The sequence below is a fragment of the Rhipicephalus microplus genome, chromosome 6 (assembly GCF_043290135.1).
Source record: "Rhipicephalus microplus isolate Deutch F79 chromosome 6, USDA_Rmic, whole genome shotgun sequence".
Lineage (NCBI taxonomy): Eukaryota > Metazoa > Arthropoda > Arachnida > Ixodida > Ixodidae > Rhipicephalus > Rhipicephalus microplus.
Genome location: NC_134705.1, coordinates 196,830,380 through 196,844,719, shown reverse-complemented (window position 1 = coordinate 196,844,719; position 14,340 = coordinate 196,830,380). Strand labels below are relative to the sequence as shown.

Genomic DNA, 14,340 nt, shown 5'->3' with positions numbered 1-14,340 from the left:
CTAATTTTTCGGACCTTATTAGCCGCCGTCCACGCCGGGAGATCCCAGAAGGGCGGCGCATGCTTATGTTTTACGTCTCGTTTTTTTTTTTTTTTTTCAGAACGCGTCGCTCGATGGTGGTCGCGTCGGACTACTTCCGTAGCCTGTATTTCGCAGCGTTTCGTTGAACAAGGATATAAACGTGGCAAGAGTTGCTAGGGCGTAAAGGGCTACTGGAAAAGGGGGGGGGGGGGGGAGGTGCCTTTAAAGGCGATATCGATTGGCCTGCGTTGGCCTAACGGTGTATAATGTTATTAGCGTCCGCGGGGGTTAAGGCAACTTGGTTTCCCTCTCCGCTGTGGTCGCGCTGCTCCTTTTTTTTTCTTTTTTTTTTGCATGTGTGTGTGTGTTTGCAACTTCGCTGTCGTCACAACATTTCGTGTTTACTAAGTGCCCCTCCAGTGCTGGGAAAAAAACGAGTCGGGAGCAGGGAGATTGTAAGCTGCTCTTGGTGCTTGAAAGCCAGTCTGTCTAGCATATAAGCATCGATCGTGTGGTATACCTTGTGGGCAAGTTCTCGGTATGCGATGAGCAGCGGGTTGCAAAGCGATTGTGGTTAACGTTTCTTTGACAACATGCTCGGCTTGGATTGCGTACTTCGACTAACTGAACCGTTGTTCAGAGCGCAGCTTCTCGAGTGACGACCGAGTGCTCGATCTAAACTTGTAAGCTTGTACGCACGACATGCGCCCACTTACGTTTGTCGTAATATTCGTGACGTGGAAGTTCCTATAGAATTATCTCATATATAAGTGTGCGGGATTTCGTGTCATTTTGAGGCCAGTTATGATGAAACGAAGTCACTGCCTGAGCAGTGCGTACACTCTTAATCAGGCCCTGGCTAAATGCTGGTTATATCCAGGAAACCAAACCAAAAATGTCCGGTTTCCTGACTATATATAGCATTTTAAGCGGGACCTGATTAGAAGTATATAGTACAGACATTTAGTAACATGGTTTGCTACAAAAAAATACGCAAAGAAGGGTTGTGTGCTCGATCCCCGACCCCTGTTTTTCATCGCAAGTTTTCATGTTTCCCTTTCTGCAATTTTGTGGTTTCCTATGTTAAATTATGGTGCACAGGATTAACATGTGAAGCTAACACGTTCGATGCCGTTGTTCTTCACGAGCTGTGATTTATTGAAGCCTATTCTACTGTATATAGCTTTTGATTTATCCATCACCACATTCAAGAGATGCGTACTTTGATGACATCAACTTAAATAATGTTACGAACACCCTAATTTACTTTATGGGTAGTCATCCAAGCTTTGACAGGTATCATATACCTGTATAGCACATGCCCACGAAACCTGAAGTGCAATCGCGGAGACCCTTCTAGTTGGCGTATGCTAGCGTTGCGTCTTCGTTATACTTCCTACTCAAGCACAAACTCATAAACTACACATGCCGAAAAGTGCGGGCGTCGTATTCGTTGGTTTAGTGTCTCCTATAGTGTAATGCATCGTACTTCAATCGTCGCATGTTTTTTTTAACACATGTAATGTTGTGTTTTAGGATTTCGGACGGCTCAGTGCTAACCCATAGTAGAGTACCAAGTACTCTCAATCTCTAAACACTGTTCTAGAGACACAGTCGTTGCAGGAACTGTTTTCTTTCCACAGTTCGTTTGCCAGTTTACCTGTTCGGCTCAAAGCTCTCCCACAGTAGAGTAAATCGTACATTTAATCGTTGAGCATTTGTTCTAAACACACCTTCGTTGTAAACAGAAAACTTCATGTAATGACGTCAGTTGTAATGGTATAACACATTTTGATTAGCCACGTAGTGCCGGCCGGTGGCTGCGAACTCGTGTTCGCATGCATGCATATAGCTCGCTCACACGTTGGGACGCATAGTTCCTACGAAGCATACAAAACGAACCAATCGAGGCTCGGGAAATAACGTTAATGACGAAGCTATAGATATTATATGTACCAATATGTTACACCTGTACAGTGTTGATTGCTCATTTTGTCGTATACATGTTTGTATGCTTCGCTCGGATGTATTACGCAAATGCTTCCTTTTTTTTAAGGCAAATACGCCAACATTTTTTGCATCTTTTGAAATAGATTTTTTGTCGTTGTTGTTTAAGCATTAGACGTTTCGTTTTATCACACATGTACAGTGATGATTTCTTTCTTGTCATAGACCTGTTTTATTTTACGCGTATGATCCCGAATGTTTTTATGAAAGTGTTACCGCTGCTGCGATGTGTTCGGGGAGGGGGAAGGGGGGCCTGCGGCCTTGTCAAGCTGGCATCACGCCAGCTTTTTCTGCAGGTCTCCTGCATCATGTATCCTTGATGCGAAATAAAGTTATTATTATTATTATTATTATTATTATTATATGCATGGTGAGAATGTTCTTCCGTGCACTTGCACTGGCACGCGCGACTTGCGCGGGCGCCATCTTTCTGCGGGCAACGTTCAAACAAAGGGTCCCGTAATTTACGGCGCTTCGCTCTCACCCTTAAAGAAAGAGAGCAGTTTGAACGTTAAGCCTCTCATTGCGATGCACGCACGTTCGCCCATGCTTCCTCTTACAGCGCCAGGACTCTATTCTTCCCATTCGTCTTGCATTGTTTGTTTCGTTTCAGAAATCGATCTCTCTTCTATCCTTAAATACCACTCGTGGCTTGCGGGGCATTGCGAGGGTTAAAAAAAAAAAAAACGTCGGCACGTGGTTTCTTCCGATTTCGATGTTTGCTACGTGCTCGATTCGAAGGCGCGGTTATATGCACAGCCCTCTTACTGGCTCCCGCTCAATTACTTAAGAAAATTTATAGACTACTCACTTAAGAAAATTTATAGACTTCTCAGGCACTCTTATTTCTTTCTATTTTTTTTTTAATTTTTCCTAGCACGATTCGTGCAGCTGCAAACGTTTCCTGGCCAATTGGATGCGAAATCGTTATTCGTGTGGACGTTCGTTTACACATTGTTTCGACGCAACGAATGTCTTCCCTGCTTTCGTTTCGATAAAGCAAAGTGTCTAGTTTGAGCAACCGTGCTTGCTTATTACTTTCTTGCTCTAAATGTTGTAAAATCTTTCATTTCGTTTTGTCATCGACTTTCTTCCCGGCTTGGACGAGAACGTGGTGAAATCGATGAATCATATCGAGGCTGATACAATTTAATGTAATATTTGGAGTTTGACGGACCGAAATAACGACATACTGAGGAGCACAGCATAAAAGGGGTCCGAAAATTTGCAATATCTGATGCTTTTTCTTGTCCATTTTTGTCTATTTTTTCAGGCGCACCTTAAATTTAAGTACACCACATCTATTATTTCGTCTCCGTCAAAATGCAACCGTCGGGATCAAGCGCGCTACTTAAGCACCGTAATCGCTGTACCACCGCAGCGCCGTGAGAGGTCGTGGGATCGAGTCCCAGCCGCGGTGACTGCATTTTAGATAAATCGAGAATGCTTGAGGCGCGTGTACTAAATTTCCGGAGCCCTCCACTACGGCGTCTCTCATAATCATATAGTGGTTTTGGGACGTTAAACCCCACTAATCAATCAATCAATCAATTGAGGCGCGTGTACACTTCAATTTAGATGCGTTTGAAAGATAGCCGAAATTTCCGGAGCTCTCCATAGCGGTGGCATAAGGCTGTAATACATCTAGTCGTTCAGAATGCGAGAGGTTCAGAAATCTTCGCAATGCACAAAGGGGGGGGGGGGAAGCTTATTAAACCTACCAGTACAGGCCACGCATTGACAAAAAAATAAAGAAACAAACCGAAGTGCGCAGTTGTTGTTGGCAAAAGCTCACGACAAACGAAAGAACGGCAGTGCACAGCGTTCTTTTCGTGAAGCCTTTCGCAAACGTGTACGCCTTTTCGCATGCAGCGCTGACATCAGCCATTGTCTTGGGGCCTGACCGCCGGCACAGGTGACCCTTGTCTCCGGGCGCGATAAGGAGAGCGCTGATTTCTCATTTGCGACCCGTCGCGCTAATTGTCTCGAACCGCCTCCCAGTTTCTTCTCTTCTTCGCCCATTTGCCTTTTTTTGTTTTTCTTCCTTCGACTCCTGTGCGCTGCCTGTTGTCATGCGCTGCAGAAAGCGTATCTGTCGCTCGGCCAACCTCGCTCCCCTTGGCTTCGGTACCTGACGACAGTTAATCTGTTCGACGTCCAAGGCACGCAGCTGACCTGTGTACGCCGCATTGATGTTGATTTCCTTTAGAAGAATATTGAACTTATCCCATGTACAGAGCATGAGCGGAGGGGTTCCTCTTTCTCGTGGGCCCGTCCTATGTACTTCATGTACTTATTTTTTATTCACCAATTACTTCTCAGCGTCCATATGCGTTGCAGTAGCAGAAGGAAGAAGGTTACAAGATGGAATAAAATCAGCGAAACTTTTATATGCATGGGCGCGTTGCAGACTTTCTGTAGAACTCATTGCAGACCGCTTTGCATTTACTAAAAACTCGTCCTTCCAAGTATGCGTCTTAAGTCCGCGTGTACAGCAATAACTAGGACGACGATGACAAAAAGATAGCGTATACGAAACTTTCCGGTTGCTTGGTTTCGTTATTGTGCTAACTGCTGCGCGACTGTTTTACGCGAGGAAAGTACACATAGACATACATGGGTGACCGACAAGTGTGGAGCTTAAACGCATACCTTCGAGCCTTAAGTGCAATGCATATCGTGTAATTTGCTTGTATAGGACCAACAAGTGACCCCAGTACACGTCTACTACGCTTATGTCTGTCTCTATAGGAGGACATTGAAGTTACGCTTACCGGCAGATTACGGATTACGGCTTTCCAAAACATGAAGTCTAAATGCCAAGAATACAAGTCGGTACAACCAATCAGCTATACACTTATCGAACGCAAACATCCATATTCAAAATTACGTTACCAGTTTGGAAAACCGGTTCAGTGAGACGAAATCGGAAGTGTTCGGGCTGCTACGATGATTTGCAGATACCGTGTAGTTTATGAATTCTGAAATTAACCCGCAAGGGCTTCTCGCCTAGCGCTCGAGTTTGCTATTGAAATATGCTAAGGCATTTTTCCCGGCTAGTAGTTTGGGGTTCATCATTCATATGGCTATAGCGCAGCATGATGAAGACACAATTGAGCGCTGTTTGACTCTCCCTCTCTCTTGTGTCCTTGTCGGTGTGTGCTATTGAAAAAAAAAACGTTAATACCACAATCAATCAATTAATCAGTTAGCCAGTCAATCGATAAATCAATCGACGTCGCCACCATCATCGACGCCCAAGCATTCAAACTACATCGAAACCATCATATCATAACTTGCATTATGATGTTAGCTTTTCTATAATCCACTCCATCATGTAATAACCTCTCTGTCCTTCCTCTTTCGATCGTCCTCCTCCTTCATTATGCAATATATCAACAGGGACCTTCGAGGTAATAAAATAAATTAATTAATTAACTTAGAGCTTTGAATTAAAGACAGTATAATCCATCCTAATACTAAGCACCCCCGCGCGTGAGACATGCCTGTGAGTCCGTGCGCACCGTCGTGCGAAAAAAGAAAAGAAAAAGAGAACTTATCAAAACCTTATCCGGTTTCGTGCCGATCGTGCCTTATCTCACGCCTCGCAACATGACATCGTCTATTTCACGCCCCATGGGCCACAGCCCGGTCAACACTTCCTCCAATTGATGCGACGTAGACGGCGTGGGCTACCGTGCGCAAATAGACCAATATCTGACACTGATAGCAAGGTGTCATACATTCCTTGCACAATCGCGGTTGCATCGTGTTGCCCGCACTTGTGAACAGAGGTCTCTCTTTTTTTTTTCGGCATATTTGGAGAGACAAAGATACCAGGTGAGAGAGCAGCAAAAGTGATTGATCTTCCTGCTACATGCACCCGAGTGAAAGTGAGGACAAAAGCTTCTATCTGTTCTATCGCTCAATCAGTAGCGATATGATAGAATGACCTGGTATGGTGCGAAGTTATCAGATGAAAGGTAAACGTTTTGACGGCACTGCTTGTCTGATTGAAGCTACGAAAAATTCTTGGGGACACGGGATGTCGCTGGAGCCGGCGTCCAGCAAGCGGAATTGTCTTCTTCAAGGCTTCAACTGCATATACCAGTGCATGCATATGCATGTTTCCTACGTTTTTTTGTTTTGTTTTCCATCGAAATAACACCACCGCAGCCGTGATTTAACCCGAGCATTTCATGTCAGCTGCCAGGCATGTACCGTAACCATCATACGTGTGAACACGAAGGGGGGGGGGGTGACTCTCCCTCCTGTCACCTAAAAGTCTGCCTCCTAAATTCACTTCGTAAGGAGGAGTGCTGCGACGAACATTCCACTCCCCCCCCCCCCCTCACCCTGCGCACGCCTCTTGTGACTATTGACCACCATAGTGGTTTACTGGAGTTCTGTTAAGTTTGAAATGGCTAAGAGTAAATCAAGAAGGTTTGCTTGACGACTGTTGACTTCTGTGGACGTTATGGTGGTGGTCGGTTTTGACCACTCTAGTTGATTACTGAATGTTTACGCTCATCCACATTTACAAGAGGTGAACACAGCGTGTATTAGAGACCTCGTAGAAGCTGATGCTTGGTTCGTCGTTTGGAGAACTGTTGAATTGTTTATCGGCGCCGTGATTGTCCGTCGTGTGACGGACATTTCCACCGTGAAGTAGAAAATAAACGTCCTAGTTTCGCGGGCCTGAATATTAGTGAGGTTTCCACCCTACATGTGTAGTCGTTCCTGTACATTAATACATATAGCGCGGCACGGGAGCCTTCTATTGTGAATTCTGCTGGGAATCGAACCAGCGGCTTCAGCAGTCCCTCTGAGACATACACTGCGCCCTATACACCCGTTGGCCACGCGGTTGCATCCGCATATGGTCCGACACAGCATCGTGCGTGCGCGAGTTCTTATCGAGGCAACCTCTGCCTTGAGCAGGGATGCGAAGAAAAAAAAAACAATGGACGGTGGTTTCACAATGGAAAGATGGGGCCTGTGCTATACTGAAGCATCTATAGTGCGTGGGACGCCCTTCCGTCCGTCAGCAGCGGAGAAGATAAGGAAACCGTCGTTATGGCCTTTCTCTTAGGCCGACTGCTGGGTCTCCCCAACGCAGCGAGCACACGCTATACACATGTCGACCGAGTTAAATGTCAGAAGTTGCGGCAGGATGCACACCGTCGACGCTGAGGAAACTAACGAAGATTGCAAGGCTGGCTAATAGATATTTCACTTTTCTTTATTTAAAATGATCTTTAGTAGCTCTTCAGTGATTCCGCATGGTTCATGGCCGCGCCTTTGCGGAATTTGTGCGACTGAAGAAATGTAGGGGGACAGACAATTATTAAAATCATCACATGATTCACACCGTCGACGCTGAGGAAACTAACAAAGAAAAGATTGCAATGCTGGCTAGTTGATATTTCACTTTTCTTCATTTAAAATGATCTTTAGTAGTTCTGAATTCAGTAATTCCGCATGGTTCACGGACGCGCCTTTGCTGAATTCGTGCGACTGAAGAAATGTACGGGGACAGACAATTATTAAAATCATCACATGAATTCCAGATGATCCGCAGACTCCACAAAAAAAAAAGCACGACACTAACGTCAGAAAAACAACTGCCCCGAAACATTATTGCGTGGTGTTTTTTTTTTTTTTGTATGCAAGTTAACATCTATGCTTTTGATCATGTAGCTGGAACCACCTCGTTCATCGAGAACACGAATGGAGAAGAAATCGATAAACGTTATTGAAAACCAGCGATTTGATTGGCCCTGCCAGGCCTCGCACGTGGGGACGTCGAGGTTTTGCCTCCTCACGGCCTCGCGGGCTTGCTGGGTAGGCCGTCCTTCTAGGCACGCACACGTAAATAAGTAAAAATAAATAAATAAATAAATAAATAGGCGCACGTTCACAAGTGCACACGTATTTAACGTTTCCCTTCGTCTTGTCTTTCGTATCTTTCTCGGTGCCTTAACCGCCCCCTTTTATCAAGAACCACACACACCTAGCGCATTCAAATACATGTTTTCACACCAAATAAATACAAAAAAACGCCCAGACACGCAAAACTCGGGCGTTTAATAATGCCCGTCGTCTTATAATTTAAGTACGCGTTATGCAAGCTCCTCGCACTTCAAGCCACTCGGCGCAACCGCGGTTGTAAAACGAGAAACGCGTAATCTCCTGAACGCTCTAACCGTATAAGACGTCGCCCGGCTGGGACGGTGTAGTGTCGAATTAAATTCGCGCCCGCCGTTACAAAGAAAAACGAAGCAAGAGAATAAAATAAAGCGTGGTCGAGAAGCCGCGTCTGTGGGGTGTGTTGCTTTGTCTCGTCGGGCTCCGGCGCGAGGTGGCAGCTCTTAACGATGCGCGCCTACACCGTCGTATACCTGTCTTCGCGTTCCCTTATCTTCCCTAGGGACGCTTCCCTTTTTTTTCCGAAGGAGTGATGAGGGTGGAATGGGGTGCGACTCCCTCTCTCCAGACGACCACGACTGAGCGCCCCTGTCGTCGCCGCAGTGGCAGAACTTAATGGTCCGCGAAATATTACGTATCGCCTTCAAAAACTTTTCCTTCTTACATCCTCTCTCGCTTTACTTGCTCATCTCGCTTTCTTTCATTTCATCTCCTCTTTTTTCTTCTTTCCTCGACCATAACCCCTACCTTTATCGCGGTACAAATAAGGGGGAAAAGGGGGGAGGGGAAAAGAAACAGAATTTCTCGCGCGGGAGGGACTCGGAGGGATCACTAAGGAAATAGGGAAGGACGTTCCCGATTTTTCTTTAAGCTTTTCCCTTTTTTCGCCACGTTTTATTGCGCGGAAAACCGAGAAGCGATGCGACCGTGCATACGCAAACGCGCTGGCACAAAAAAGACAAAAAAAAAGACAGAGTTATGTGAATATGAGGTTGGGCGTGCGCTGCAAGAGGTAATGAATATCGCTGACACTTTGCTGGACCTGCAGCCGACTCCGTTAGGAATATACTTTTTTTTTTATTCACGCTACTCAGAAGACCGCGAGCGCTTGCTGCAACGCACTTAGCAGATAAGAACGTTAGCCACTGGAGAAAGGTCACCTTTTTTTTTTCTCCCTCTTTTTCTTGCGCTTCTGCGGGGACAGTGTCCCTTTAAAGCCACTTCGGTGCATTACTTCTCTGCCTGGCTGAAACCCCCATTTTAACGGAGCGTTCCACCTCCGGTCCCAGCTAAGGACCCACAACTTGGCTTTTCCTCGCGTCCTTTTAGCCTCTTCTTCTTTAAGCGCATTTCCTTTTTCCTCTTTTCTTTTCTTTTTATTTCAGCGTTCCTAACGCTGAGGCTGCATGCATGAGCAAAAAAAACTTAGATGCTTTTTGCTCCTTCTTTTTAATCTTTACTCTTGCCACCGTACTCTTCTTTAAATAATCATCGTTCTGTGGTCTGAGACTCCTCCTTTACACTCTTAAAATACTCCTCCCTCTCACCTCCCTTATGCTACTTTCCCTCGACTTCCCCTGCAATGCGCGGGAGCGCTGTGATTAGCCTTACCTTGTTACCTCATAAAAATAACCTGGCTGCTGGCACCCACTGTCTTGCTTCCTTTTTCTTTCCTTTTTTTCCCGAACTTTCGAGGCACGTTGTTACGGCGCGCTTGTTCTTCTTATAAGCGCGCGTATAATATGCTTGACGTGCGTAGCGAAGCCGAGCTCGGTGCTTCGCTCTTCTTCTCATTAACGCTGCTCCCTAATCGCGCCGGTGGTTTTTAAGGCGTCGGCTCAGACCGGTGCTCCTTCGTTACTCCCTAAAGCCACTCCCTCCCTTCTGCCCTTGGGACGCAAGGCATTGGGGAGTAGAAAGGGAGTTAAAGGTTACGTTCCGCGTCTTGGTCGGTCGAGAAGATAATGCGCGTTCAATTAGGGGCGTGTTATTTCCGGCGACGTCTCGGGCTCCACCGCTGCTGTGCATACGAGGGCCGTGTCCCGCGCTTCCCCAATTCTCTCGTCGTCGTTCCGCTATTAATCCGCTCGTTGGTGGTAATCTCGTTAATCCTGTCCCACGTACACGACTGTGAGCATGTTACTTTTGCGCGCTACACGATATGTGATGGCCTCGTTCTTCCCTGCGCTCGCGCTGTTGTCCCACTTACGTAATCACCACTGCGGTTCCTCGATGTCAATTTGGGTATCACACTCTGAGGCCAATACGCCGTTCTGAGGTTAACGAAGCAACCGCGTTGTTTGCGGGTTCGATCCCTATAAGAATGCAATGTGCGTTCGTTATTAGAGAGTTTTAGTACTGCGTACGCTGCGTACGTGGCGGCGTTGCGTACGTAAGGACGCCACGTTCTGCGTAGTGCGCATGCGCAGACCGCAACGCGCACGTATCGCGTTACGTACGCAGCCGCTACGCACGCACGCATGAGATGCGTGCGTGCGTACGTATGAGCTGATCGCGCCGCTCTCGAACAAGTTCGCGATAGCGCGAGACTTCGTTTTGCAAAATGGCGGCATCGAAGGCAAGCACCGACCGGCTCTGTGGCTTAAAATATGGCCATAATCTGGCTATAACACTTGGATTGGCTCACATTGGCTGTCAACAACACGTGCTTCTATTTTGATCTACCAGATGACGCAACACGCTTCACGCTCGTTACGTACGCGGGTACTACGGCGTTCTAAAAGCCGATTAGTGGCAAACGACGCCACGTAACGCAAGGCGCTTGCGTAATGCGTACGTAGCACCATTCCGCAGTACTAAAACTCTCTAATAACTCGTCTATAGCGCGAGCGTGTCTTTTGGCTTTCCTTCTTTCATTAGCGCTATGCAAAGCCAAGTAATTTTTCCGAGCCTCCCGTCGTTAATGGCGTATTGATTAGCAATGCTTGTGTGCACGTACATTGAATGAAGGAAGCTTATTCTCTGTGTTTTCTATTATACAGTATGGAACGTGTAGAAGTCGAGAGGGAATATAGTGACGATTATTGTTACCATTATTGTGTGAAGCAGCTGTGTAAGCTGCTTGTCAATATTACTGCTAATATTATTAAAATCTGTATAACTTGCTAGTGGTTGTATATGGTCTATCTTCTGTAATCTTTGCTTTTAAAATTTTAATTTTGTCTTTGAAAGCTCAGTGACAAAGTGACATAGTGTAAAACATTTTAACAATTTGTATGGGCCATGTGCCTACACTCAGATGAGAGTGGCAATATTAAAAACAAACAAATAAATAAAATTATTTTTTTTCTATTGTCATCAACGTCTCTTCGAACGAATGAGTGTTGATTGAAGATAGGTAGCTATATATTAATTTGAAAGTTTCGATTAAAGTAGAAGCAAATAAAGATGCAGTTGAAATTAAATGTAATGTTAGACAGTTGCAACATGGAAACAAACAGGTTAGTGGCGCAATTCAAATGTTGCAGTGTACTTCAATTTTATAGAAGAGCAGGTCAACGCAAGAATGTTTCAGCGGTAAAAATGCAAAAACACAGCCTTCGCATAAACCTTTCTTCAGCATGCTATCTTGGTGACATGCCGATAATTTTTTATGTGGTGCTCGTTTCTTGTGCCCATTACTGAAGGAGGTATAATACAAATACAGTCTGAGTGTAGTCATCGTCTCTCTCTATCATGCCAAGTCTGTAGTCAGCGGTTAGAGTATATACTCAGTTATTTTAGGGGCGAACTTCTTAAGGCGTGGGCTGTGCGTCCCCTGTATGCAGCCACCTCTCGTTTAGTTCTTGCAGTGCTCACTAGGTGGCGGTACTTGTAGCTGATGACGAAAATATGCAAGATGTTATAAACTAGACGGCGATACTTCTAGTTGATGATGAAAGATGCGATATGTTATAAAATAGGAATGATGTCAGATATGGCGCGTGTCATTTGTGGAAAGCAATCGTTCGATTTAGCGCGGCGACGTACGCTAGGGGGAGCGTTGTAATAAAATCGAGTGGGAGAAATGTACGGAGGATTCATGGTTTACCAAGTTTACCTCCGGAGCTTCGCCCACTCATCATCATTCACTTCGTAGATATGGCGGCACTTTTATTTCACCTTCCTTCTCTAGTATAACAGTTTTTTTTCGTTCTTTTTCTTCAGGGAGTTCTACTACATCCAGATGGAGAAGTACGCCCGTCAGTCTGTCAGTGAAGGAATCAAGAACGTTGAGGAGTTGAAAGTGAGCGCTGACTCGGAACTCCTCAGGGTCCTCAACCTTCACTATAACAGGAACAACCACATCGAGGTACGTTTGTCTTGTCAGACCGCTCACTCTTATACTGCCGTATCATTTTGTTTGCCTCGTCAGAGGATGAACTGTGCAGAATGTATTCTCTTCCTTCCACATATGTTGGGCTTTCACTCTGTTTATTACACTGCATGCAGAAAAAAGAGCACCATTGTGCTCAGTGTGTTCATATTTTGGCACGAAATGCCAAAAATTTTGCCAAATAAAACAGCTGATGTAAATCTAAAGCCATCTTTTCATCCCCCCTATGGTATTTCATATCGTACTTTAACGTCACCAATTGTGGAATGTCCTCTCCTTCCTGCTACTTCACTTTCATCCTTCACCTCACTTATACCTTACTGTCTCGGTCTCTATCGTATTCCATGCCCACGGTGTGCCCCATAGCGTATTATATGGGACGTTAAAAGAAAGCTTAACGCTTGCAACTTGCTGGCATCTTCATGATACCACGAGTACGGCTATCTGCTTTAGATAACAACTTTTTAGTCATTATCCCGGTCATGTTAGCCTCCTTCATCACCTAGCTTGCTAGGTGTCGGGTGGTGACTACGGTAATTTTAATGACTACATGAAGACAAATTACGGTAAGACAAGGCATCCTGTTACGTCTCGTGCGAGCACCGGTCGTGTGCTCTCGCACGTCGTGCCTTCGTTGTCTCTTCAGTGTGCAACCACACGCAAAAGTTGGGAATCTCGCCTTTCAAGTTTTATCGTTCGCGAGTAAAGCTCGGGTTGCGTTCTCACACGAGCCGTTGCCTCCGTGCCGCGACACAGGTGCCCGAAAACTTCCGGTACGTGGTGGAGCAGACGCTGCGCGAGTTCTTCCGCGCCATCGTGGCCGGCAAGGACCAGGAGCAGTCGTGGAAGAAGGCCATCTACAAGGTTATCGCCCGGCTGGACGACAACGTGCCCGAGTACTTCAAGTCGCCCAACTTTCTCGAGCAGCTAGAGTGACGCCGGGCCCCGCCTCCAGCCCTGGACCTGCTGGCCGCCGCAGCCGCCATGAGACCGCAACCGCCGGCGCCATCTTGCTGGTGGCGCCTGGCCGCTCCGCCAGCGCCGCCGCTGCCCCCGACGGCGGCGGCGGCGGCGGCAGCAGCTGCAGCGGCAGCGACGGCAGCAGCGTCCTGGGGCCGAGTCTGGTGCCTCTGAGCCGCAAATTGCAGGATGGCCATTCACTTCCACGAGAACGAAAGACAAGGGCCGCGGCGGAGGGAAACAACGAGGACACCTCGCGAGGCGACGTCTCCGACGCAACGCGAGAAGAGACAGGAGTATCCCTCTGCGCGCGCGCATGCTCCGAACAGGTCGGAGCGTTTACAGTGAGGTAAAACACAAAGAAGAATCGCCCTCCATAACTCCACCGTACGAGCAACTTCCTCCTTCGACGCACAGTTGAACGGACGACGCCTCTCCACGACACAACCTGTGACTTGGTAGCTCAGCAGGGCTCTGCTTCAGCGCCTATCTACCGACCAGGATGTTGAGTGTCCGGTCTTGGAGCTAGCGTACTCGCATAAACACAGCGCTGCCTAGAAGAAGACGTCTTCCCTAAGCCCCGACCATACCGAAGGCTAGCAAACCACCTCTGCCGAAGGAGTGCCTAGCATCACTTGGATGACCAGTCCAGGACTGGTACTAGAGGAAACTCCGTGTCGCCGCATCGCAAAAGACATCTGACGATGCGTATCAGCGACGGAGCTTTTACGAAAGCTTGTTGAGTCATGCAGTCGCGTTAGACGTGGGCTTCTGCAGAGCACATGAAGATCGTCGTGCTGTGGTTCTCATCGTCTTGCGGAGTGTATGGAAGAACGGTCCTTGGAGCAGTACATGAAGGCTCCGCCATTTTACTGGTGGTTTCATCCATTAAAGGAGGAAGGAATTGCTTCGATCACAGTCTCGGAAATGACGTCAGAGCTGGCCGCGCGCTGGACAAAATGCTGTGCACGTGATATTACTCGGCATTGGCGGGCTTCGCTTCGACGAGTGATGCTGTCACTGGAAGAATCTTGTTTCGCGCCTAGTCGAACCGGCATTCCGAAGGATCTCGCCGGCTGTTTCTCCAT

The 14,340-nt window shown here is 46.9% G+C and overlaps 1 protein-coding gene across 1 annotated transcript in view; it reads left to right on the top strand.

The window, feature by feature from the left end:
- Positions 1 to 13,422, top strand: part of pros (homeobox protein prospero) — a 44,509-nt gene extending 31,087 nt beyond the window's left edge. Inside the window, exons 3-4 of the mRNA XM_075867470.1 lie at positions 12,124 to 12,268; positions 13,049 to 13,422. Coding sequence (XP_075723585.1) covers positions 12,124 to 12,268; positions 13,049 to 13,228 — 325 coding nt within the window. The 3' untranslated portion in view covers positions 13,229 to 13,422. The remainder of the gene's footprint in view (positions 1 to 12,123; positions 12,269 to 13,048) is intronic.
- The last annotated feature ends 918 nt before the right edge of the window (positions 13,423 to 14,340 follow it).